The 23,557-nt window shown below is 42.0% G+C and overlaps 5 protein-coding genes and 1 long non-coding RNA gene across 13 annotated transcripts; 4 read left to right on the top strand and 2 right to left on the bottom strand.

The window, feature by feature from the left end:
* Window positions 1–108: 108 nt before the first annotated feature.
* Window positions 109–2,630, bottom strand: LOC105282785 (ciliogenesis-associated TTC17-interacting protein). 2 transcript variants are annotated; one of them, XM_020032804.2, is made up of 6 exons: window positions 2,548–2,630; window positions 1,718–1,964; window positions 1,207–1,474; window positions 646–927; window positions 395–535; window positions 109–240 (listed from the first exon to the last, which is right to left on the bottom strand). In XM_020032804.2, the coding sequence occupies exons 2-6, from the start codon at window positions 1,801–1,803 to the stop codon at window positions 145–147; spliced, it is 873 nt and encodes a 290-aa protein (XP_019888363.1). In that variant the 5' UTR covers window positions 1,804–1,964; window positions 2,548–2,630; the 3' UTR covers window positions 109–144. The 2 variants fall into 2 exon arrangements, with proteins under 2 accessions (XP_019888363.1, XP_019888362.2); XM_020032803.2 differs by lacking the exon at window positions 2,548–2,630 and having other exon boundaries at window positions 1,718–2,040.
* LOC105282773 (potassium/sodium hyperpolarization-activated cyclic nucleotide-gated channel 3) lies at window positions 2,452–7,278 on the top strand. The gene is made up of 12 exons (XM_026969122.1): window positions 2,452–2,758; window positions 2,834–3,058; window positions 3,201–3,387; window positions 3,464–3,598; window positions 3,731–3,926; window positions 4,026–4,217; window positions 4,334–4,432; window positions 4,594–4,715; window positions 4,816–5,104; window positions 5,934–6,063; window positions 6,962–7,050; window positions 7,161–7,278. The coding sequence occupies exons 1-9, from the start codon at window positions 2,478–2,480 to the stop codon at window positions 5,044–5,046; spliced, it is 1,668 nt and encodes a 555-aa protein (XP_026824923.1). The 5' UTR covers window positions 2,452–2,477; the 3' UTR covers window positions 5,047–5,104; window positions 5,934–6,063; window positions 6,962–7,050; window positions 7,161–7,278.
* LOC105282748 lies at window positions 5,123–13,701 on the bottom strand. Of its 5 annotated transcripts, XR_003406466.1 has the most exons (5): window positions 13,477–13,701; window positions 12,778–13,382; window positions 6,284–6,393; window positions 5,912–6,167; window positions 5,123–5,762 (listed from the first exon to the last, which is right to left on the bottom strand). It is a non-coding gene; the product is annotated as an uncharacterized LOC105282748 (long non-coding RNA). The 5 variants fall into 5 exon arrangements; XR_003406465.1 differs by lacking the exon at window positions 5,123–5,762 and having other exon boundaries at window positions 5,909–6,167; window positions 13,477–13,693; XR_003406467.1 differs by lacking the exon at window positions 5,123–5,762 and having other exon boundaries at window positions 5,909–6,164; window positions 13,477–13,693.
* On the top strand, window positions 8,653–12,175 carry LOC105282754 (protein yellow). The gene is made up of 3 exons (XM_011344979.3): window positions 8,653–8,828; window positions 9,601–10,482; window positions 10,628–12,175. Exons 2-3 carry the CDS (start codon window positions 9,716–9,718, stop codon window positions 11,148–11,150), a joined length of 1,290 nt encoding a protein of 429 aa, XP_011343281.1. The 5' UTR covers window positions 8,653–8,828; window positions 9,601–9,715; the 3' UTR covers window positions 11,151–12,175.
* A 234-nt stretch (window positions 13,702–13,935) lies between the features above and the next one.
* LOC105282734 (ubiquitin carboxyl-terminal hydrolase 22) lies at window positions 13,936–19,289 on the top strand. The gene is made up of 7 exons (XM_011344963.2): window positions 13,936–14,803; window positions 15,720–15,852; window positions 15,955–16,170; window positions 16,269–16,683; window positions 16,772–17,206; window positions 17,305–17,454; window positions 17,583–19,289. The coding sequence occupies exons 1-7, from the start codon at window positions 14,684–14,686 to the stop codon at window positions 17,674–17,676; spliced, it is 1,563 nt and encodes a 520-aa protein (XP_011343265.1). The 5' UTR covers window positions 13,936–14,683; the 3' UTR covers window positions 17,677–19,289.
* A 460-nt stretch (window positions 19,290–19,749) lies between these two features.
* On the top strand, window positions 19,750–23,205 carry LOC105282824 (hexosaminidase D). 3 transcript variants are annotated; one of them, XM_011345081.3, is made up of 9 exons: window positions 19,753–19,852; window positions 19,942–19,996; window positions 20,528–20,743; window positions 20,925–21,273; window positions 21,347–21,421; window positions 21,528–21,723; window positions 21,795–22,070; window positions 22,259–22,345; window positions 22,433–23,201. In XM_011345081.3, exons 1-9 carry the CDS (start codon window positions 19,824–19,826, stop codon window positions 22,605–22,607), a joined length of 1,458 nt encoding a protein of 485 aa, XP_011343383.1. In that variant the 5' UTR covers window positions 19,753–19,823; the 3' UTR covers window positions 22,608–23,201. The 3 variants fall into 3 exon arrangements, with proteins under 3 accessions (XP_019888338.1, XP_011343383.1, XP_026824924.1); XM_020032779.2 differs by having other exon boundaries at window positions 19,750–19,852; window positions 20,925–21,263; window positions 21,347–21,723; window positions 22,433–23,205; XM_026969123.1 differs by having other exon boundaries at window positions 19,835–19,852; window positions 20,517–20,743; window positions 20,925–21,263; window positions 21,347–21,723.
* Window positions 23,206–23,557: the final 352 nt, after the last annotated feature.

The raw sequence follows: 23,557 nt of genomic DNA, 5'->3' as shown, positions 1-23,557 counted from the left end.
AGTTCATGCAACCGATTCAATAGACTCTCCCTTATTGTGGTCCCTCATTATGTTACTTATCCTTTTATACATGTGTATATTAGAATGGATGGTATGTATGCGAGAAAATTTCTATCTCTAAGAATTTGGAACTTTATTTTTGCGTCAGTCGGACAAGGTCTTGTCAAATTGTGATACAATTTTGCATTTTATACAGACTCCGCAAAGGCCGCAGGTAATATCAGATTCATCCCTTGATAGCTGTGGATTTATATCAATGTTAGATCGTCGCGTGAACGAATCGTCGATCCAGACTTTCGGTTCTCTAGTGAACGCTTTGAAGTATTGTATCGTGAAACCTATGACATCGACGGGCTTCACTAAATAAAAATTAATCAAAAACTATTAGTACCACCTGTCGAAGTAGATTCGGCACGAACTTTATCCAGTGATTGAGTTGATTACCGACGAGGAGGCTCTGCACGTAATCCGTAATCAGTTGCTTTATCTCGGGATGGTCCACCAGATAATCCGTGTAGTGAGCCGTGTTACAAGACTGTAAAAGAGAGATTTACATACACAGGCCCGGCTTTACTTTCCTGAATTAGTGTGCATGCAACGATTCCGCTAATTAAGAAATTAACGAAGAAAGAGAAAAAGGATGACCTTTGCATCCAAATACTTGGAAACCATCTGGATATCTTGCATCCATTGTTCTCTCATTGGAACTTGCCCATTTGTGCCTGCGTCTGCCAGATTCTGCAGCAATGGATTGTTTTGTACTACGTAAGGTACATCCAACCAGTCGTGTATGAGTATTCTTCCTTCCGGGGTCAAATAAATTTTGACCTGTTGCGTGAGGCTATCATCTTTGTAAATTTTTCGCTCGACGGTGTATACTTTCTGATGATGACCGCGTAGTTCTATATCTCGTAACGCGGTACAGATCTGTGCAATATCATCATTTCTGTGTGTTATCTCTTATCTGTTATTTCGACAGTTTAATTTTTTTAATTTAACATCAATTTAACAACTCCAGATTGAGAAGTTGAAATGAAAAAAAATTCTTTGAACAAATCAGATAAGTTGATTATGGTTGACAAAATTTGTTTTATCTTTTGTAAACAATTACAATGATCAAGCTGACTCAAAATATTAACTGCTAATTCTTTATCTCGATTTTATGTTCAAGGTAAACCCATTCGGAACAGGAAAGGATCATCTTACGTAATCGCTGACAATTATTTCTCCGTCTATCGCAATATTCTGAAAACGCAGAGTGCCATCGAAATTTGTTATGGCGAGATATCGCATCAGTAGTACACCCACGCCTTCGCTAATCAGGCTCTTGTATTGGCAAAGCTTCAGGTCTTTGCTCTCCGTCAATGGTGACACGTCAAAAGGGCAAGTGCGTGTAATCTCGACGTGATACGCGTTCTCTTGAAGGCCAACGATCAATGACTTTTCATGTAGCCCATTCTCCTTGTAAAGAAACCTACCGAGAAGAAAGAAACACTTGTGATGAAATTCTAGCTATATATATATCTCTCTCTCTCTTTCTCTTTTCTGCGATAAATAGACGAGCAACAGTAAACTAATGCTCGTACATTAAAAAAGTTAGATAAGAATAGATAAGAATATAAAAAATATGCTTGAAATGGGAACTCCATAATTTATCCGTTGCTCCCTGTATTTCAATACATCGCTGTGAAATTCCCTTATCGTGCGTGAACCATACTCGGTGTGTTTTTCTTCCAGGCACTGCAATTTCTCCGTCATCGAGCTGATGAGCTTCGTGCCGCTGAAATAGCCATCAACGGTCATCGAAGAGTGCACGTGCACCAGAAACTCGCGGCCTTCAGGACCGACGGATTCCACTTGAATGCAGTATCCACCTACTTGCTTGGTACCGTTCGTACCGGAGCCATTCTTTACACCGATGATCAATGTTTCCCTGAAGCACAGAGCTGTCCTGCACGCATCATCTACGCGGATAAAGAGAGATAAGAATGCGAATATTACATTCCTAGGTGGTTTGCTCATTTGAATGCTCCGCCTTCTGCATCGCGCATGTTAATCGTAACAGATATATCTTTTACAGCACGTTTAATGCATTTATAAGAAAAATTATTATTCGTTTAAAATATCGGAAAATAATATTGAGAAGCTTTACCATTCTCATATATATATTTTACAATATATCAGCGTTGAAAAAGGATTAATTGTTAGTTTCTGTATATAAATAATGGATCAAGAAATTTACCAATGCAAAATCCAGGGATCCATTCTCGAAGATCGAGTAATTCGTCAGAGGCCTTTTCTTCCATAATGATTTTGCACTGACAATTCTTTCTTCATAAAAGGAATACTAAGAATTTCTAACTATATTTATAAACCGCTGTGCTCCGAATCTGAACTTCTGACAGCAGTCTCCTGATATCTGAATCTGCCTCCAAGCGATTATCAATGTTTTGCCACGATCATTGGCACGTGTCAGCATGGCGATAGATTCAAACGCCTCGAATAAACGAATAAGTTTACTTATACGTGCGCACATATGCGACCTACCCAGAACGTCCGGCAGCAATCTGCCGAAATTACCGCCGAACGCGAGATTCTACAGTCGATGGAAGCGAAATCTTCAGAAGCTCGTCCTCGTCTCCGGCCGACATCCTCTGACGCGATTAATTTTACGCAGCCAGGCAGCTATCGCCTTCGAGAAGAAGAGACACTCGAGGTCATCTCACCGATGGGTGGTCCACCCTTGCAGCATGCTGAGGTACGAGGATTTGTGATTATCTTGTTGAAAACGCAAATCTATCGGAGGAAAGTAAGGAAATGATTCTTACCGTAGGTTCTACTGGGATACGATAATGACCGCTGTCTTCCTGTACTTCTTCGTGGCCGTGCCGTACATCTTGTGTTTCTACAGAATCGGGAAGAGTAGTGGCCCTGAGCGGTGGAACATCGTGTATCCCGCCTATGCCGTTTGCATTTTTGACATATTCCTGAATTTCATAACGGGATTCGTGTCCTCGGACGGGCACGAGATTTTTCTCGACACTACTTTAGTGATGCGGTAAATTACGATATGATAGATCGATTAATTTCTTAGTCACTTTTCGTCGACCTCGCTTGCTTTCTCGTCTCCTTCCCATCCTACAAAAGGTATCAGTTTGTTAATTTAACGAGAAAATTGTATGTTATTCGTGTATCTTTAGGCATTACGTGAGAGGATATTTCTTCGTCGACCTCATCAGCTCTATACCGTACACGTGGTTTTATCCAGTACGTATCTTACCACCCGGTCTGAATTCGAATTCTGCGTTGCTTATCGCCGAGTTTCTGCCGATTTTGAAAATAGCTCGCATTCCTACCGTACACCGCAACATTCGGCAGATCAGCACTGTAATTTACGATCATATTGTGAATTACTAAATCGAATTTTACGTTAAGAAAAATAATGTACATTGTTTTCAACTAGAACTTTGAGTTTTCTCAAGCTCAGAAGTCAACAATCTGGCTTATTGTTTTAACGCTATTGATCTTTCACTGGAATAGTTGTATCAGTTATGTCTTCCCATACATCGTTAAGCACATACAAGGGAAATCCATAGAGGTATCTTTTTAACGGTTCCAAATATAGTTGAATTGATCTTTTGGCAACTTTGCGTACATTTCTCGTATCGTACTATTTTTCATTTATTATATAGCATTATTAAAATTTATATTTAATTTTATATATTTATAGAATTCAGATATATATTACATATCAACAAAACTTTATGATAAACCCAACTGGACAATTTACCTGATATTTATGCATATCGGAGTGAGTAATTTAATCGGCTCTAATTTCGTGGAATATGAAAGATTTGGAATTTTGGATACAATAATACGATGCATACTTTTGCTGCTAGGAAGAGGCTACATGATCTACTTGATCGGTATTGAATCGTTTAATGTCATTCGGTATCACAAAATATATATTTTGCGAAATATTCTAATAATTTCTTAAAACTTGTGCAATATATATCTTGTTGCAGTTAAAATTTTGCACCTCTTGGAATCATCGACAGAACCAGAGGTGAAGTATCAACGGATCATAGACAAAGTAAAAAAATATATTCGTCAGAAAAAGTTTCCACAATATTTACAAGATAGATTGATCTTGTATTATGAGTATCGTTACCAAGGCAGTTTCTTCAAGGAAAATATTATATCCGATACTCTGTCGAGTGAGCTGAATTATAATAAAATACAACTAAATATAAAGATTAAAAGCTGTTAATTATCACGACTTTAATACATGATTCTAAAACTTTCTTTTCATGCTTTTCCAATGCTTCTCTAGATCATTTGAATCAAGAAATTCTATTCCATAGCAGCCGAGGATTGCTAGACACTACGATTCTTCACAATTTACCTCGCAACATACTTGGCGACTTAATAAGTAATTATTAAATAACTTGTTTCTCATGTTAACAGCTTGATAATAGTAACATGATGATACAGTTGTTACTGTTATACATGCATCGTGCGGAACTTTCTTTAAATCGTTACTTATTATCCGTTCTAGAACTTGAAAGATTAATAGATGATCTATTATTGCAGATGCATTAAAACCGATAATATATCTCGAGGAAGATGTAATTTACAAAGCCGGTAGTGAAAGCGATTGCATGTATTTCATAGCCAGCGGAACCGTCGTGCTGATCACATTCTCGGGAAAGGAGGTACGTAACCGACACAACACTGCACCTAAATGAGAAAGAGAAGGTGGATCCATGATGCTTTGTCTGCAATTACGGCGAAGTAACGAGATATGTTTCACAGATCTGTCATTTTCACGACGGTGATCATTTCGGCGAGATTGGCCTGATTTACCCGGATCGCCGTAGAACGGAATCGGTTATCGCCCTGGAAGTGTGCGAGCTGCTCCGCCTGCATCGCCGTGATTTCAAGTCTCTGTTTGCCGCGAGGTCCGAATTTTACAACAGTTTGGAGCAAATCGCGCGGGAACGCTTGGAGAAAATGCAGAAATTGGACGAGCAACATTTTAATTAGAGAGATTTAAAGCGATTTTAATTCCTCTCTCCCTCTCTTTAAATAATTGTAATTACAAGTGAGTGTAAAATTATATAGTTACTCTCCATTTATTGTACTTATCAGTTTCACACGCATAAAATTAATTTCTTAAAATGCTTTCGAGGAAAACGCGTGTTATCGAAAACTTGCAAGTTCTCGGTGAGACCTTACAAGTTTCATTCATCTGGCGCAAGTTGGTCCATTCGCACGATACGTGAACGCCTTAATTACATCATTAACGTCTCAAAGCGCAGTGCGAGGGGCCTCCCACATTTTTCACGTATGAGTAAAAGACGCAATCTAATTAAGTCGTATAACAAACGACCTTCTTTTTTTGCATTGTTCATTACATTATTGCTGCTTTTATCATAATTGTTCATTTCCTCGAATTGTCATGCAACAAATTAACACTTGGCACTATTTTATTAATTTTATCAAGGTAGAATTATTTTTAATCTTATGAATATGAATGCTGGTTTTCTGGTCACTTCAACTATGCGCTCAAACGATTATGTTATTTCCTGTACCGCGGAAAATCCATGAATCGCATAGACCGACACGCCTTGCGAATTAGGGTCGCCGTCCTTGCGTGCTGCCTAATTAGGCGATATGAAATTACATTGCACGGGCGGGGAGCGAGAGGGGGGGATCATCTATGTGTCAACTGTGTGTAACCCGGCATTCCAGTCGGCTCCCTAAAAAGACAAACGATCGCGATAAACGGTACCTGGCATACCGTCGCAGAATTAAAACAACGAACGCGTATTGTCAATAACTTGTCGCAGGTCGCTTACAACACTATTATATTATACTATATATATAATATATAAAAAATAATAGATACTGTGGATTTTATGTATTTTCAGGTTTGCTTTTCCACGTTGATCAAATTTACAAGGCTGTCCAAGGAAAATACGAACGGCAATCGATTACAGTTAAATCCAGATGTATTTTCTTGTTTTTGTTGCCGCGACGATGGACAATTATTCTCAACAGGTGAATCTTTTGTCTCTTCTGAAGATGGACGTTGCTTTTCATCAGATTGAAAAGCCGCTTTTAGCTCCGATGAGTCGCAAGACTTGTCTCGTTCCATTTTCCTGCTAAACAAATGATCGAAGATGCGATAGGCAGATACTATAGGGCGCTAATGTTAGTGGAATAAATCCGTCCGATTTAACGAGCGTAAATATGGACGATATATAGGTAAAGGCCGTACCCTCCGCTTCCGTTTCCCACTGGCCTACTAAAACCGAGCCGTAGCTCAAAATAGCATCACCATTCGAACAGCAGTACAGTCCAGTCACTCCGGTGAATTAGGGATGGCAACTAGAACGAGAAAGAGCCAGATAAAAGGATACAGAGCGGGATAAAGAGCGACGGGGTCGTAGATTCCGACTGATCGAGATTAAATGGACTCCAACGGAGGGGGGCAAACGTTGCCTTTTATCGCACTTAATTCGAGTATTCGTTACCTCGGGCATTATCGTCACGAGGAGAGAATAGCGTCAATAAACCGTCGACGTCTAACAAAGAAAATGAACAACGACGAAAAATAAATAATACTCTTAACAAACAAGATAACGAGTGCTGCTTGAGCAACAATAATTGTCGAAGAGCAGCCAACGTGATCTAAAATAAATTAATATAAAATTTTAGGATTAGACATTTTGTAAAAAACATTTTATTTTTCGCTTCATGCGAGATAATCATGCATGAAGAGAATAATCCAGCGCGTTCTTCCTGTTCCTGAAACGTTCCAGGCACGTACGTAGCTGGCAATGAAAGCAAATTCACGGAAGCACAACATGATACTTTACGTAGTCCTCTCTCGTGCAAACTCCGCCCGAGTGAATCCGCCTTCTTCATTCTCGCCTTGATTTTTGTTTCACTATAGCAGAAGCCAGAACGCGAGGCCGCCGCTTCTGTTTCCGCCTTCCGCCCAGCACGGACGACCTGATTTAAACCTGTAGATACTGCCGAGGGGTGTGTCCTATCTCTATATAACATTACGCTTTATTCAAGATAAGAATATCACGTATAACATTTTAAATACCGACCACAGTGACTTTTACGGTGACTTTTAATTATTTTAGTTCGTCGCAGCAGACGGAGTCAAGTTAATGAATGGGCAAAGACAATTACAATGGGGAGCCACCAGGATTGGAAAATCAGCGAATCAGTAAGCGGATAAACGAGAAAGGAGTGTGCTAGGTACGGGCACGATTCATGCTTCCATAAATAACTCCATCCTGACGTTTTCTTGTAACGATTCAGCCTTGATGTCGTGGTGAATCGTCATCGTAATGCAGAGAAATCGTCGTGTCAAGGTACACGCGCTGCGGGACGCGTTGCGTATACACGTATACGTGTACCTGATTCATCCGCTACGGTGAAGAGGGACAAAGGGAAGCGAGACGGAGCATCATATTGCGTAACGTTGCCTGTTGTTCCGCGCTGCAACAACATCGTCGCGCGGCCGCATTGATGCAACCCGCAGAAATACCCACGGTGTTTTTTCCGTCGGCACTTCCGGTGCGATCCCGCAACGGGATCACGTTGGAGCATCGCGTACATACATCACGCGTGCATCGTAAACAAATTTGCATTGGGATCGCGTGCGTGCGTGCGTGCGTGCGTGCGTGCACGCGAGCCTGAGCATCCCGAGCTCGAGGCAATATTTTTGGCATCGACGCGTTGCTTTTCAGGCTTTCCCGAAGGCCTCGCGAGGCAGCTCGTAGATAAGCCAGCGAAGGCTGAATCTATCGGCATCGATCGTTGACGGAAAGAAGCTACGTGCGAACTTCATTATATACACAAACTCGCGCCCTCGTTAATTCACGCCGATGACTCGCGATTCTCAGGATCGAAAACCTGTTTGATTTAGATCATAATTCACATTAATGTCCGCTCTTACATCAGAGCACTTCTTAACTGCGTTTCTTTTTATTTTTTCAGAACAAACTGTTGGAGAAAGCAACGAGCGATTTCCCAGCCTTGAATTTTCACAGCTTTCGCTGATTTGCATTCTTATACTGATTCATCGTAAGCAGATTTTATAATTATCTTTCGGCTCTCTCAGAACAGCGAGCCGCATTCACAGGAGCGTCGTTTTCTCTTTTAGGTACAGCGCGCGTGAAGATGATTGTTTAATCGTTGCTCGAGTTTCTTCGCTCTTATCAATTTAGCCGAGATGTGTCCTCTCGCGACTTCGCGAGCGACGGGAATAAATCATCGGTCGGCTGAGAAAATCGGTAAGAATCATGATGTAACGGAGCAACAGGCAAATGTGCAGAGATTGGGAAATTAACGGAGTTAGCAAGGGACCATCTATTTTCATGGCGGTTACATCACTGGACCGAAAATTCATGGCGCAGTTCAGCAGAGCGCAGCAATTTGCATCTTCGCGTCACTTTGCCGCCTGTGTAAGCGCTCGGTCCGGTGTAACATGGGCGATGTCTTCCCCTCGTCTCTGGCCGCGTGTAAATACACTTTGGACGAACGGGTGGGAGATCGACGTCTCCCTAACTGGCGACAGCGACGGAGACGCCGCGCGTCTCTCGTCAGTCAAATCGCGATCGTCGTTGCGTGATCATTCGGCTTCGTTGCACTTAATACACAAAACGCAATCGCGTATAGACGTGCGCGGGCCTCGGTCTACGTACAGAAATAACTCTCTCCTCGTTGAGAACCGATCGACGACAGACCTCTTCCGGTTACGCACTTTATGACCAGGGTTCTACGGACGCTTTATGGACGCTTAGGTTCTGTATAAGCTCGTAAAAAGACGAACAGAATACGCGTAGTAATAATAACAGAATAAGTTTAGAGAAAAAAATATTAATTAACAATGAGCAAGTAAATGTTGTAACGTTGATATTTATGCGGGATAATTTATGCAATTCTATCATTTATTTCGGAAGGTTGATTTAACGGAATGCTAATGAATGGAATATAAATAATGTATAAATACAGGTCGCGTATTGTTATATTATAAAGCTTGCAAATTATTGGAGAATAAAAGGCTCTTTATATTAAAAATAATTATTTTTCAAGTTTTCCAAGTTCAATCTCTGCGGCATCGAGCACGTATCTTTCGAATCACGCTAATAAATAAGAAGAAAATTAATTTGTTTTCTACAGGAAATTTTCGATATCTGTGATAAAATGACATGTGCGAAAGGTTCATATAAAAATATCAATCAGGGAGAGAATTCCTCTTGTCCAAAGTGCTAGACACTTACGGCAGAGTGTGATAAGCTTAAAATAGTTCTTTGAAGCGTTTAAGGAGCCTCAGAAGTTACTCTCTATTTTTCACATAATTTGCTTTTTAATGAACAAGTGATTTTTATAATCATAATTTGATTTTTAACGAACAAGTGATTTTTATAATCAATGATTGCTGCGTTAAAATTGATAGAACAAGCGCTTCCAAATTCTTTCACTTAAACTTTTGCATTTCTTAGCACTATGTGTCTCACTCAAGTTTACATGTCCTGCGTACGTTATATACATGTTGTGCAATTTCTAAAACAGGATTAACCATCCGTTCGGTGTGTAAGATCTGCGGGAAACGGACGGAGGAAGGGTTCCCTCCGGTTTAACTTGTACCTATCGAAGAGCGTATCGGAGCGACTTTGGAACCAGGAAGATGAGGCATTTGATATTGCTAGCTGTTCTGAGCGCCGTAGCGGTCTGCCATCAGCCGTTCCAGGTGATCTTCGAGTGGAAAACGATCGACTTCGAGTGGCCGTCGGACGAGCAACGGCAATATGCCCTTTTGCGCGGCGACTACGTACCGGCGAACAACTTCCCGAGCACCGTGAAGTTCTGGAAGGACAAGATGTACATAACGCTACCGCGGTGGAAGGACGGCGTGCCGGTGACGCTGGCCGTCACGTCGGCGAAGCCGATAAACAGCACGACTGCGCCCAAGTTGGAGGCTTTCCCCAGCTGGGGCAAGCAGAAGCTGGGTGACTGCTCGGCGTTCCAACTGGTCCACAGCATAGAGATTGATCCTAAGGGTCGCATGTGGGTGCTCGACACTGGCCGAACCTTGTCTCTCCGGGAGCCGAAAGCCAACTGCCCGCCGCGCCTCGTCATCCTCGACCTCGAGAATAACGGCGAGGTCCTACGCACCTACGAGTTCCCCGAGGACGTGGCTCGCCGTGGCGATACGTACCTCAACGACATCGTCCTCGATCACGAGGACGGCGTGATGGCGTACATCACCGACAACGGCAGCCAGGATCCCGGTATTATCGTGTACTCCCTGCGCAAGAACACCTCCTGGAAGGTCCGACACGACTCCATGAGAGCGAAACCCGAGGCGGTCGGGTTCAAAGTGGCGAACACGAACGTTATCAACCCGGTGCACGTGGATGGTATAGCGCTCTCGCCGGCGAGCGTCCGCGACAGGTACAATTCAATGCTGAATAAACGTTGCCTTGTATGAGACGTCGACGTCAAGATCGACCGCGGATCATTTAATCGCGGATTAATTTCCGTAATCTTACCTTCACGCTGATGTTTCTGATAAACAACAACCGTATCTACTTTTCAGGCAAGTCTACTACTCGCCCCTGTCCTCCTTCCACTTGTACTCCGTCCCAACGTCCGCCCTGAAGAACAACGTCACGAACATCCAGCAGTACGTGAAGGAGCTCGGGCGGAAGTCCTCGCAGACGGACGGCATGGCAATGTCGGCCACCGGCGTGCTCTACTTCGGCCTGCTGGCTGACGATGCCATCGCGATGTGGGATACGAAGAACTCGCCGTCCTTCACCACCGGCCAGAGGGTTATATCGCGCGATCACGCGCTAACGCAGTGGCCTGACAATTTCGCCTTCGACGAGGACGGCAATTTTTGGGGCGTCACCAACATGCTGCAGAACTTCCTGAACAATCGCGTCAACATCAGCGTGTCCAATTACCGCCTCATTAAAACGCGCGTAGGCGTCAGGAGTTACCAATATTACGAGAACGGCACGGCACCGGATCTGCCGGATGTCACCGCCGCTGCCGACTCTATCAGATTCGCATTCACCACGCTGTTGCCCATTATTTTGCTGCTGATCGCGAAGTAAGCCGCTATCGCCTAGCCGCTTCACCTGCTGGAGGATCTTGTCTCAAGAGTTAACATACTTACGTGTCAGAATCGAAAAAGCGAATGCACTAGGAGGCGCGCGCGCGTGAAGAAACGACTTATGACTTCATCACAGTCTAATTAGATTACGTCACGTAAATGCGCGGCATTTTTCCACATATACACATACACACGCGTAACATCACACGTACCTAGATAGAAATAATTAAGAAAACAGCGACAGGTAGCAACGCGTAATTAAAAGTACTTTGGAAAATCGTCGGTGAACACAATGGAATGTAATGATTAGCATCTTCGTATAGCTGTACGAAGCTAAAAAAAAGTGTTTACGTTAAAGTAATATAGCTGTCGTTATTTTAAGGTACTCTTCTAATCAAATAATAACCGATAACAATTTTCTAAATTCAGATCGTATTATTATTGATTTGCGGCACAAATTATACTGAAAAATTCAGAACAGGAAAATTCGGTTTGCATATCGGAATTTGCATATAAAAGTTCATCGATGATCTTTATTATTGCATATCTTTATGACTTGCAGGACTTTGATTATTTATGACTTTGCCCCGTGTGCCCAAAGTGACCAAAGTACACGGCGACCGTCGCGATCTCGATCATGAAAAAGTGCGAATTTGCAAGTGTATTAGAAATTTGCATTTCAACCGCAGCTGCTAGCTATTGTTAGCTATAAATCACGGCAGAATCAATGTATTCACGAAGGCAGCTAATCACTAGGACGCAGATGAATATAGGTTTTACACAAGTATTCGGCGCACTAGATTTACTCGTAATATTAATAATAGTGTGTTTTTGTGGTATCTCTTCAACGAGGCAAAAGCAGTCCAGAATTCAGCAGACAGTTCTGTTCAAATCGACTCATCGTGTTACTTCCGTTACGATAAAATATTTATTATTTTATTTTTATTATTGTAATATTGTTACCATAATATATAGTTACGAAATAATTGTACCATAATGATGAATAATGAAAATTCATACCGCAGTACACGCTCAGGAGTAATTTCAAATAAAATATTTATTTCGTAGAATGGCCGCCCTTGTGCTCGTTTTTCTTCGTTATGGGCAATAAATGAGTACGCTGTACTGTAGTACGTATAGCGATGCTGCTGCGCGCCGATGGAATGCTTCATTCGGCTCGAATGAGTCACGTCTCGTTTTTCTCCGATTTTCTCTCTCTCGGTGGCTTCAATTCATCGCACTGTAAATAAGGCCGCGCGTATGTACGTTGCCGACGTTAACAAGCAAGTTTTTCTCAGAATGAGGACTTTATCCACGCCGCCGAATCTGGCTGGATGGAAAGCATTGTGCGAGTCGCACGGAGTCACTTAAATCACGGGTCGTAAACGGTTTTGTAACATTCAGTTTTGTAACTTTGTTCCCTGACAGATGGTGATTCAGGACGACGAGCTAAACCGCAAGCTAAATGCACATGCGTGCGTGCATGCGCGCGTACACATATCATTGCGTAAAAGTGGGTGCACAGCGAGGACAATTGTGGGAAGCTGCTTTTCCATCCTCTTGTTTTCCCCGGCACGCACTAATCATGCAAAGGCAACACTGTGTAATCAAGATAAATATATACATACACCAGCACTTTCCCGGATAATACGTCACTTGACTATTGTGAGTAAGAATCATAAATCTTCTGCCGCTAACAAGAGGATTTGATTGCAAAGAAAGGGCGCTTTTAGTAAATCTGAAAAATATCAAGTTATCAGTAAAATTTATTCTCTTTCTCTTGTATATTTTTCTTAATGTATTTAAAAGTCATCTAAATCTAAATAGTTAGCTGTTTGCTTTTCTTAAAACTAGTACCACATCGCAATTTGCTATACTCTTCTCTTTGCTTATACGTTTATATAGTGATGATAGCCTTTGCTTGATTTACATGATAGATGATAGAGTAGACGCTGAAGTAATTAAGTAATCTTGCACTTGATTAGCACGATATAAATTCTGTTTTAATAACGTCACATTTATTAAACGTAGATGCTAGGTATATGACTCAAAAAGTAGAGTTACATAAATCTACTTGCCCGCGGCATGTAGTGGTGTTTGCGTCATCGCAAGGCATACAGAATACTAATAAGGTGTCTTACTTTGCAGTTTCCATTTGCACATGATTATCTTGTGCGCGATGAGATCACGTGGAGACGAAAATCTTTATGTCAAAACGTCCGAAACGTAGTACCTTTTAAGTGGCAGACGTTCAAAGTTGACTAATCAGATTATGAGATATTATCAAGTTTTCGCGCGTTTACTCATTGCACGCTAATAATAAATACCTTTTGAACAAATAAAATTCCTTTCACGTGATAAAAATCACGTTCACAACGGCATAAATCAATAAAGTCCACAATATATTGAAAAATTAAAGTCAAGCGATCGTCAAAATGGCAAGTTGAGCCTGTGGAATGGCAACCAATCACACAAAACAAAATTTAAACAGATTGTTATTATCTTGCAAGCGCAAGTCTTTGACTGATGGACGGTTTGCCATTATGCAGGCGCCCCACCTTTGCTCGCTTGCGGCCTCTCTCATTTTTAGTTCTCAAACAGTCCGCTACGAGCCTCCACTGACTGCGATCAAAACTGAGGCAGTAGTACGAGTCAATATCAAGTCGGCCAGTTTTATCTCCAAATAGTACAAAAGTGTAGTAAAACTATCATCTAATTTCAAATCAAATAATAAACTGGACAAGCTTTCATCTTTGAATGATCCAACTTAGCAAATCAAGCCGACAATCTCTTTTTATTTTCAGATAATACAATTCAACGACGGATTCCAAGTGACGCTAAAAAGAAAACGTAGAACGCTCATTCAAACGGCCATTACATCCCGCGCGTAAACGATGGTGTCGTTGCATTATCGATAGGTGGCACACGTCGCAATGATCACGCCTCCTCTCGCCGGCGGCATGAAACGTCGGCAGTGACCAGCTGGTGTCCGTGACCGGGCCGGATTGGCAGAGCAATTGGCAGAGCAATCGGGAACGTGGGTGGACGTAGAAGAGACGAGAGCCAGAGCGTGAGCGATTGGCGTACACAGTGTACCGCTTTACGTGTTGGGTTACATCGTGCCGCACCTCCCCTCCCATCAACCCTGCGCACTCGCCATTGCTACCTGCGTCTCTCTCTATCTCATTCTTTCTCTCTCGGTCGCCGCGGCTTGACAGAGCGACGGTTCGACCGATCACATTTTCACACGCGACCGGAAGGAGGAAGCCCACCCTTGTTTGCGCTCTTTTATTTCCCAAGGCCCACTCGCTTTTCCATGTCAACGACACGTGCGCTCCTCGCGAAGCCAGCAGCACATCACGCTCCTCACGTCGCCGTCGCCGTCGTCGGGAAATTGTTACTGTCGCGTACATCGCATCCACATCACTGGGAGGTACCGCCGAGCTCCACCGACGGCGTCGAACGTCGGTAATCGAGGAGGTGGAGGAGGAGGAGGACGTACGGTCGCGTCGGCGGCGCTCCAGCCAGCCTGAGATGAGCGACCATGGCTGCATACATTTGAATAATTTTAAAGCAGCCAAGGGTATCCAGCCGTACAAAGTCATACACTCCTACTTCGTCACGAGTACGTCGACCGAGGCACGCGTCAGGAAGGTACGCCCATCTTTTTCTTGCATGCGATTCATGGTCGAGATTCTCGGCGTGCCGTTTTCCTCCTCCGCTTGGCTCTACACTGTGTTCCGCTTCCGTCGCACTTGACTCTCCTTTTCTTTCTCTCTTTCTTTTTTTTCTCTCCATTTTGGCTTTCTCTTTCTTTCGTCTATTTAATCCCTTCTTGCCTTTTCAACATGCACGCGCATGAACTATGCGAGTACCTAGATCAACGTGCAGATGTTATTCCGGCTGCTGGGGCATTTAAAAATGTCTACCACATCTGGCTGTTTCCGAAATAATAATAATAATAATAATAATCTATAGTATGCGCAACGTGAACTATAAATTTTCATTACTGGCAGCGAATATCGGAGCACGTTATGTCCATAGAAATATAGAGACGGAGTCTTCTATGGGGGAGGGACGATAATAGCGGTAGGGGGATAGTATGCTGACTTCGGGAAATTTCATGGGCGGAATCGGTCGCATCGCTTGCATCGTGTACTGCTCCTGTTACACATTTCACAGCAGGAGAATGTGCCGAGCTCTCTACACACGTGGACATGTGTGAGCCGAATGCTACCGAACGTAACCGAAGTTTGCCGAAGTCAGCGTAGTCCCCCCTCACGTCTCCTATTCCTACCTCCCCTTCTCATAAGCAGTTAATGCTATTATACAGCTTTTCTATGTTATATGTTACATTGCGACAATTATATTGTTAATGAACGTAATAAATAAATAAATTTATAATCGCAATAAATTTCTACATCAATTTTTAGAGCATGCTTTTATTTACAGAAAGATATGCAATATGTAAAATCAAAATACTAAATTGAATACTGTATAATAATTGGGAATTGAGAATTGATACTAAAAGTAAAAACATATTACAAATAAAAAAAATATTATTTTACAGGCTGTGAGCTGTCTGTGTCATACATGTAAGACTTACAAGGATCGCCTACATTCTTGTCTTCATTGTATATTTTTTGGCTGCTATGTAAAGGGCCACATACAGGAGCATGCGAAAACGAAGAAGCATTTTCTAGGTAACTAGATATCTCGAGCTACTTGCATGACACTGACTTTTAAAAGAATTGATTGATCTCGCTCTTGCTTTTACATCGATTAACTTATTTGCGTTATTTCAGCTGTTGATTTATGTTACGGAAATATCTTGTGCTTCCAATGCGGCGACTACGTATACGACAGAGAGTTACTAGCGGTGGCGAAGGCGCAATGCAGCGAATCGGCGAAATCCTTGAGTCTGGGAGAGTTTTATCGAGCATGGGAACCTACGCAGATAGAGGCAGAGTTGTTGAGGAAGCATCCACGTCGAAGGCGCGTCGTAGAAAATTCCACTATAGGTAACAATAATCTCGCTATGAAAAACTTCAAACTTGCATATTGTTTATTATTATTTCTTGATATAAAAAGAACTCACGTTGCAATTGGTCCGATTCAGGTTTAAGGGGTCTAATCAATCTCGGAAGCACTTGCTTCATGAACTGTATCGTACAGGCCCTTATACACACTCCGCTGCTGCGGGATTATTTCCTTGCTGACCGTCACCACTGCCCGCAACCGAGTCGCTGTCTGGTCTGCGAGGTATCCCACTTGTTCCAAGAGTTTTATTCTGGCAACAAGGTTCCGCTGACGCTCCACAAGCTTCTCCATCTGATCTGGACGCACGCCAGACACCTGGCGGGGTACGAGCAACAAGATGCCCACGAATTTTTCATCGCTACGCTGGACGTCCTCCATAGACACTGCGAAGCTGCTCCGATACTGGTCAAAGATAATCCCCATCATTGCAACTGCATTATTGATCAGATATTCACCGGAGGTCTCCAGAGCGATGTCGTTTGTCAAGCTTGCAAGTATGTCTATCTCGTGTCTCGTTATTAGAGTTTATCCATCAAATTATTGTTTTCCAATGTTTTCACTCTGGGTTTTTCGTGGTTTCAGTGGGGTGTCTACCACAATCGATCCATTTTGGGATATATCTCTGGATCTCGGTCCGACAGCTGGTGCCTCTGGTTCCGATACATCCGGGCCTCCTACGTCCCTGCTGGATTGTCTGGAAAGATTCACCAGGGCCGAACATTTGGGCTCCACCGCGAAGATCAAGTGCAGCAATTGCCAGACTTATCAGGAAAGTACGAAGCAGCTAACGATGAAGCAACTGCCGATTGTAGCGAGCTTTCATCTGAAGCGCTTCGAGCACTCGAGTATACAGGATAAGAAGATTTCCAAGGAAAAGAAGATCTCGACATTCATCTCGTTCCCGGAGCAGCTGGACATGACGCCGTTCATGTCGCACAAACGCAATGGCAATAACAATAGCGCCATGATCGATGGCTTGTCGAAGAACGGAGAAGATATCACTTTCAGTGACAACAGGTAATGATGTCCCTCATCTACGGATGGACCCGACTGTCGCTGTCTATAAGATTGCTTTAAAGGGATGTACACTTAAATGCTTTGATCGTCACAATTAGATATTCCTTGTTTGCTGTGATAAACCACGAAGGCACTTTAGACCGAGGACATTACACGGCTTTCATCCGACAACAGAGGGATCAATGGTTCAAATGCGACGATCATTTGATAACTCGAGCTAGACTGAAAGATGTCTTGACTAGCGAAGGGTAAGATTAGATCAACTTCGAGTGCAATGCTGGATGGAGATTGGTAGATTGCGTGTTGTAACTCTTAAAAGGACACGTGCATATGAGTGAATGATGTTGGATCGATGATTGAATTCTTCATTTTTCAGGTATCTCCTGTTTTATCATAAGCAGATCTTGGAATACGGACGAAATACCAAGAGAAAGAGGAAAGAGGAAGAAGAGGAGAGGAAGAAAAATTAAGTCATATATATTAATTTATTTAAAACAATGAATTTAAAGAAATGCTGCTGAAGCTAGACGTCGGTGACGCTTTACGTTTGCCGGAAATAAATTATTGTCGCCGTCGCTTTTTGGTTTCCGCTGGCGCCTTTTATGCTCGACAGGGTACGTGTCGAAGGACTGCCCCAGTCGACGTGTCTATGTGTGTCCCGAACGTAACGTAAGCGTAGATGTTAAGATTAGCTCAATTTTTTTAAATCAACCGATCGCAATTTTTGTATATCGCTGACTATTGTTATACTCCTGCCCTTGACACTCGTATACACGATATACGCCGGGGATGCGCCTCCGCGTTTACTTCGTTTTTTTTTATTTTCTGCACGTATCAGCGGAGTGTCGATGCTTCCGATCATTGAAACCATGCAACCATGTAATTCCAGCATGCTCGTAATACACGTCCGGTATTGTCGTGTCAGACGTCGGATTTTCTAACGATGTTCACTGATTACTTGAAATGCTTTCATAATTATGAGGTGTGATCGAACAAAAACGTATCGAAAAATCGAGTAAAAGGAAGACCCTTGACATTAAGGGGAAAACAATTAAAGTTTTACCGCAGGATTCGCTATGCGACGACCTGACGCTTTCTCGCGTGTACTTGTTAATGATGATAACGGGGCCATCCCCTAGGCGACTCAATTTTGTACAGACGAAGTAACGTGTTTACAGCGAATATGAGAACATTGTCTGATGCGAGGCGAACTCTTTCGCTGGACTTTGTATAATAAAAATCGCTGTTCGACAAAAAAAAAACTGTCGCTCTGGTTGCCCGTTCTGTCTCTTAGTTTTCACAGATATCTTTTTGTCGGACTTTTAATTAAATTTACCCGTGGTACGTACGTGTCGCAACCAAAGTGCCAAATACTCGGAAGCGCGACGCCAGAATTCGCATTCTGGGCCCAACCGTTTTAATTAACACAGGTTTTCACTGATGAGTACAGAGTATAATGAGTCATTTAATAGTAATGGCAGTTTTCCTTTATTTTATCAGTTTGATTTGTCTTTTTATTTGTAAATCTCTCTCTAATCTTCTTTTTGTATTCTCCACTGCACTCCTATATCACGCAGCGTGAGAGATTACAAACTCGGCGGCCCTGTCCCGGTTGTTGTTGTCGTTCGTGAATTACACATCGTGCGAAGTGAGTTTAATACGATTACATATCGTATAAGTAACAGGTATACTCTTATATCGAGGCAGGTAAACTTTTCGTACACGGTGTACAGTGTGGCCTAGAAAACTGCGTATTATTTTACTCTGTGCTCCTTGGTTTCCACATTGTGTTCATCGAGCAAGCACACTGCGCGTCAGAGTTCATCCCTTCGGCGTTTTTCCGGTCGCTCCGATCGCTCCTAGCTCTGATCGATCGGTCATCCTGATCCATGTCGATCCATGTTGATCCACATCGATCCACTCGCACCGAGTTTCGGAATAGGTCCGTTGTGACACACTATCCACACGACCAATGCTATGTACGTTGGGAGATGATACTACTACACGTGCAGTTGTAACGTTTTATATAAGGCTGAAGTATACATATATACTTATAAAAAATAAATATTATATTTCATCGAGAGATTTGTGTTGACATTCCTTCGCGAGGCAAGTCGCTGAAGAAGATAACGAACACTCTGACAATCTTTGAACAATAAATTAATCTAGCTGAAGAATTATTGAGAAAAGAAAATCATATGTAATTGCAGAGATTTTCAAAGTGTGTAACAATAATTAATATTAATAATAATAAAATAATAAAGTAATAATAATAATAAAATGCGACACCATGTGATATGAATAAATAAAACCACTTGGAATAAAGCAATTGTTTCTCGATAATTACGATCAAAGTGTATAAAAATAATAATAATAAAAGGTTAATATAATACAATAATAAATATAAATAAAGTAATAATAATAATAATAAAACGCGAAACCTGTGATGAATAAATAAAACCAAGTAAATAAAGTAATCGTTTCTCGATTGCGCAATCGTTGCGTCTGACGATCGCGAGTGGGGTATACACGCAGTTCGCGAATCTGCCTGTTCGCGCCAAAAGTTGTCGGTCTCGCTTCAACCAATGTCACGCCGCTGAATGGAACGGGAGGAAAGATGGACTCCTTGACGTTGGGCTCGCACAGGTAAGGTAGCCGATTGACAGACGGAAATTCCCGCGTATCTCTTGACGAACGCAATGTCGTGACACGGAGAACCGTTCCTTCTTTTCCAGGCTGGTTCATCTTGACTTGAAGGGCGCACCCCCGCGGACCTGTTACTTCGAAAAGGTACACGAAAGGGTTGTTCACAGACGCTTCCTAGCCTTGCCCCTTCGTTTTGAGCACTGAAGCCTGCGTCGTTTGCTCTTTTGAGCGCTGTTTACATACAAGAAGCATTATTTATACGCAGCATTATTTCGTTATTCAAAGAGATGCTGTGTGATCAATCTTTTCTTGTTTAATAATATTGTACACTTTGAAGTGGTACAGATACCCTCTGATGATTACTCGTATCTTGAGAGGGACTGTGCCAGCAGATTAGAGTTAATTTCTAAAACTCGTATCGGTTGATTCACAATATTAATAGAAATTTCTTGTTTATTCATTTTTTTATGTTACTTGAAATGAATTTTGTGAAAGCGCACAAGCATCTCGCGTTGTAATTCCTTCTTTGAGATCACTTGTCGATGTCAGATTGAATTATATTAAGGTATTTAGTATCGACTGATGATCGCCAGATAAAGGTTGTCTTCAACGACGACTTTTGTCTTTTTTGTTTATACTTACTTTGATTCTCATGATCCAATAGAACATTTACAGCTCTTCCCGCTGTTGCGAACATGGGGAGCGACTGGATTGCTGTTGGAATGGGAGGATACGTTTCCGTACAACCGAGAGCTCACACCTATCGGAAGCAATGGACCGAGCAGCCTGGCAAGCGGATACACGGTCCAGGAGGCTAGATATATCCTGCAGATAGCAGGTGATTGTGGCCTGGCAGTCGTCCCACTGGTACAAACTTTCGGTCACATGGAGGTACAAGAATAAGAGATACATCACATTCGCGTTTTTGACTTATTGTGTAAAACTTGTGATTATGCTTGTAATTATATCTTCTTTGTGCTTGAGGTGATGCTCGAGAAGATTTCAATATCTTTTGCTGCTTCTGTCTTTTCATTGCACTTTGCTAGTAAAAATATTACGTGTAAATTTCCAGTTTGTCCTGAAGCACGACGAATGGAGATCGCTGCGCGAGGTGGAATCTTTCCCAAGTTCTATCTGCCCGTCGAATCCAAGGACTCTCCCACTGGTGAAGTCCTTGATACGTCAGATTGTCAGTTTTCATCCTGACATACAGTATCTACATATAGGCTGTGACGAAGTGTGGCACTTGGGCCTATGCTCGGTCTGCACCAAACGTGCCGCGGCCAGTAAATATGGCAAATCTTCCCTGTATCTGGAACACATTCTGGCGATAGCCCAGTACATTCAGGAGACCTATCCGTACTTGAAGATCATCATTTGGGACGACATGTTGCGATCGATAGACTTACAGGTTTTGAACGGTATCTCGATAATTTGTTCGCGTCACCTGATCGCGCAGATCTCTTGATACAGCCGATCTCTTTCGTTTTACAGAACATTACATCGGCAAATACGTCGAGCCCATGGTATGGCACTACAATTCCAGGGACAATTTCGCATTGCCCGGTGGTATCTGTCTGCCCCTCTCTGTTTTTCTTTAACGTCAACTTAAGCGATCTTAAAAAATGTATTCCGAAATACTTGCCAAATCGTTACACGTTAAACCGTTTGCTAGGAATGTGGGACAAGTACAGCGCGGTCTTCCCGAATATATGGGCGGCAACGGCATTCAAAGGCGCCACTGGCTCCACGCAACACATACCTATAATTCGCCATCACATCAGCAATCACGAGAAGTGGTTGGAGGAGCTAGGGGTTCACGTGAGTAAGGTACACGAATTTCGGGGTACAGCGTTCACCGGCTGGTCCAGGTAAGGGAGATACGGGAGATCGTTGTAAAACGTTCAGGAATGATGCTGTTACTGAGTGACCATGATTGTAGATACGATCATTATGCCACGATATGTGAACTGCTGCCCACGGCAATACCGTCACTGGCTCTATGCCTGAAGGTCTGGCTCCACGGCTACTCTGAACAGACGCACACTCAGGTTGCAAAGAGCTTGGGATACATTGATCATCCGTTGCACATCACGCCGCAACTTAGGCCAATTTCGATACCCAGCAACCTGCTCTTCCCTGGGTGGCAAGTGGCTGTGGGTATGGAGTGGTTCCTCAACTTCAAGGCAAAGTTTCACAATATCGTTGCCAGCGATCAGTAAGTGCAGAAAGAATTTAGTACACTCGTAACTCGTTACTCTTTTCTTTTCAACACAGCTTTTAGTTGTATCTCCAGTTAATCTAAAATGTTAAAAAATAATTATAAATACGAGGGATTCTTGAAATTTTACAAAGTTAATATTTTTAGTGAGTTAATTATATTCACCGAATAATTGTCTTTGATAGAATCATGACGTGGATGAATCCATGGCAAGTGGCAAACAATTATACAAATCCCATGCAGCTGGAGAACTTGATACCTATTTTTACAGAGTGAGTGTATCTCGACGTATATCTATATGCATTATTGTGTATTTTGTGAATTTATATTGACATTGTAGTATCACATACATTTTTCAGCCTATTATTGGAGTTATCTTCACTGGAGAACTATCTGCGAGTTCAAATGGAAGCAATTTTCTTCTCATCGATGATCGAGGAGTGGATAGGTACCAATATTCACCCTGTGAAGGCAAAGTTAATGGAGCTGAAGCAAACCACGGAGAATCAGTTGAAGATAAACAACCGCGTGTAATGCTTTTTCTGCTTGGAGGAGCCGGCGATCGATTTCGAATGCGTGGTCCACGATTTAAGGGAAAACAATCGCGGGAACTCCATCAGATCTCTCGTTGCAACGAATGATTATTCCTCGAATGTAGGGAGAAATTATTTTTGTATGTAGTAAATCGCTGCATATAAAATGTCAAATGGTACATCGCTATTCTTAAAGAAGTATCGTTGCAAAAAATAAAGAATGAGGTATAGTTTCGTAAGAAAAAGGAGCCGTTATTTTAATATTCGATACGAAAAAGAAGAGAGAGCAAGAAACTCTTTTTGTCGATACTTGAGATGCTCTGTGATACTTGACTATGAGAGGATAACTGCAGTTAAATTAACAGAAAATTAACGATTAGAGAACGATTTAATCGCTTATCTTTGTTTTCAGTGTACAATTTATACAAATTTGCGAGAGAGAGAGAGAAAGAGAGAGAGAGAGAGAGAGAGAGAGAGAGAAGTAATAATCTCCTTTTTTAGATTGATGTAGATCGGTCAAACGAAAATTGTTAGATTTGAAATAAGAAAAAGACGTATGTTGTAAGAGATAATATATAAAAGTTAATAAGTCGTATAACTGATATCAACATTACGTATTACAGTCTTTTCTTTGTAAATAGGCACGCAATGCGTAATTTAAATGCACTTATTAGAGAACATTATTGATAACAAGGTATACACATACACACATTCATAGCGTACACATTACCCATAAGTATAAATATTTTTCATACCCTTGTGTTTTATAGAATAGATAACGAACGCGAATTTATGATTCTATTGACTTCAATGTGATGTACTCTGTATTTTGTACATACAACGTGTTTCTTCCTTCATTTTTTAGTACTAGACTACATTATATTACATAGATATATATGTATATTTATAATATTCGTATTCGTAAATGTAAAAGTGGTATATTTATTATAA

Source organism: Ooceraea biroi, chromosome 4, assembly GCF_003672135.1.
Source record: "Ooceraea biroi isolate clonal line C1 chromosome 4, Obir_v5.4, whole genome shotgun sequence".
Lineage (NCBI taxonomy): Eukaryota > Metazoa > Arthropoda > Insecta > Hymenoptera > Formicidae > Ooceraea > Ooceraea biroi.
The sequence above is the reverse complement of the archived record's forward strand: the minus strand, read 5'-3'. Positions and strand labels throughout refer to the sequence as shown.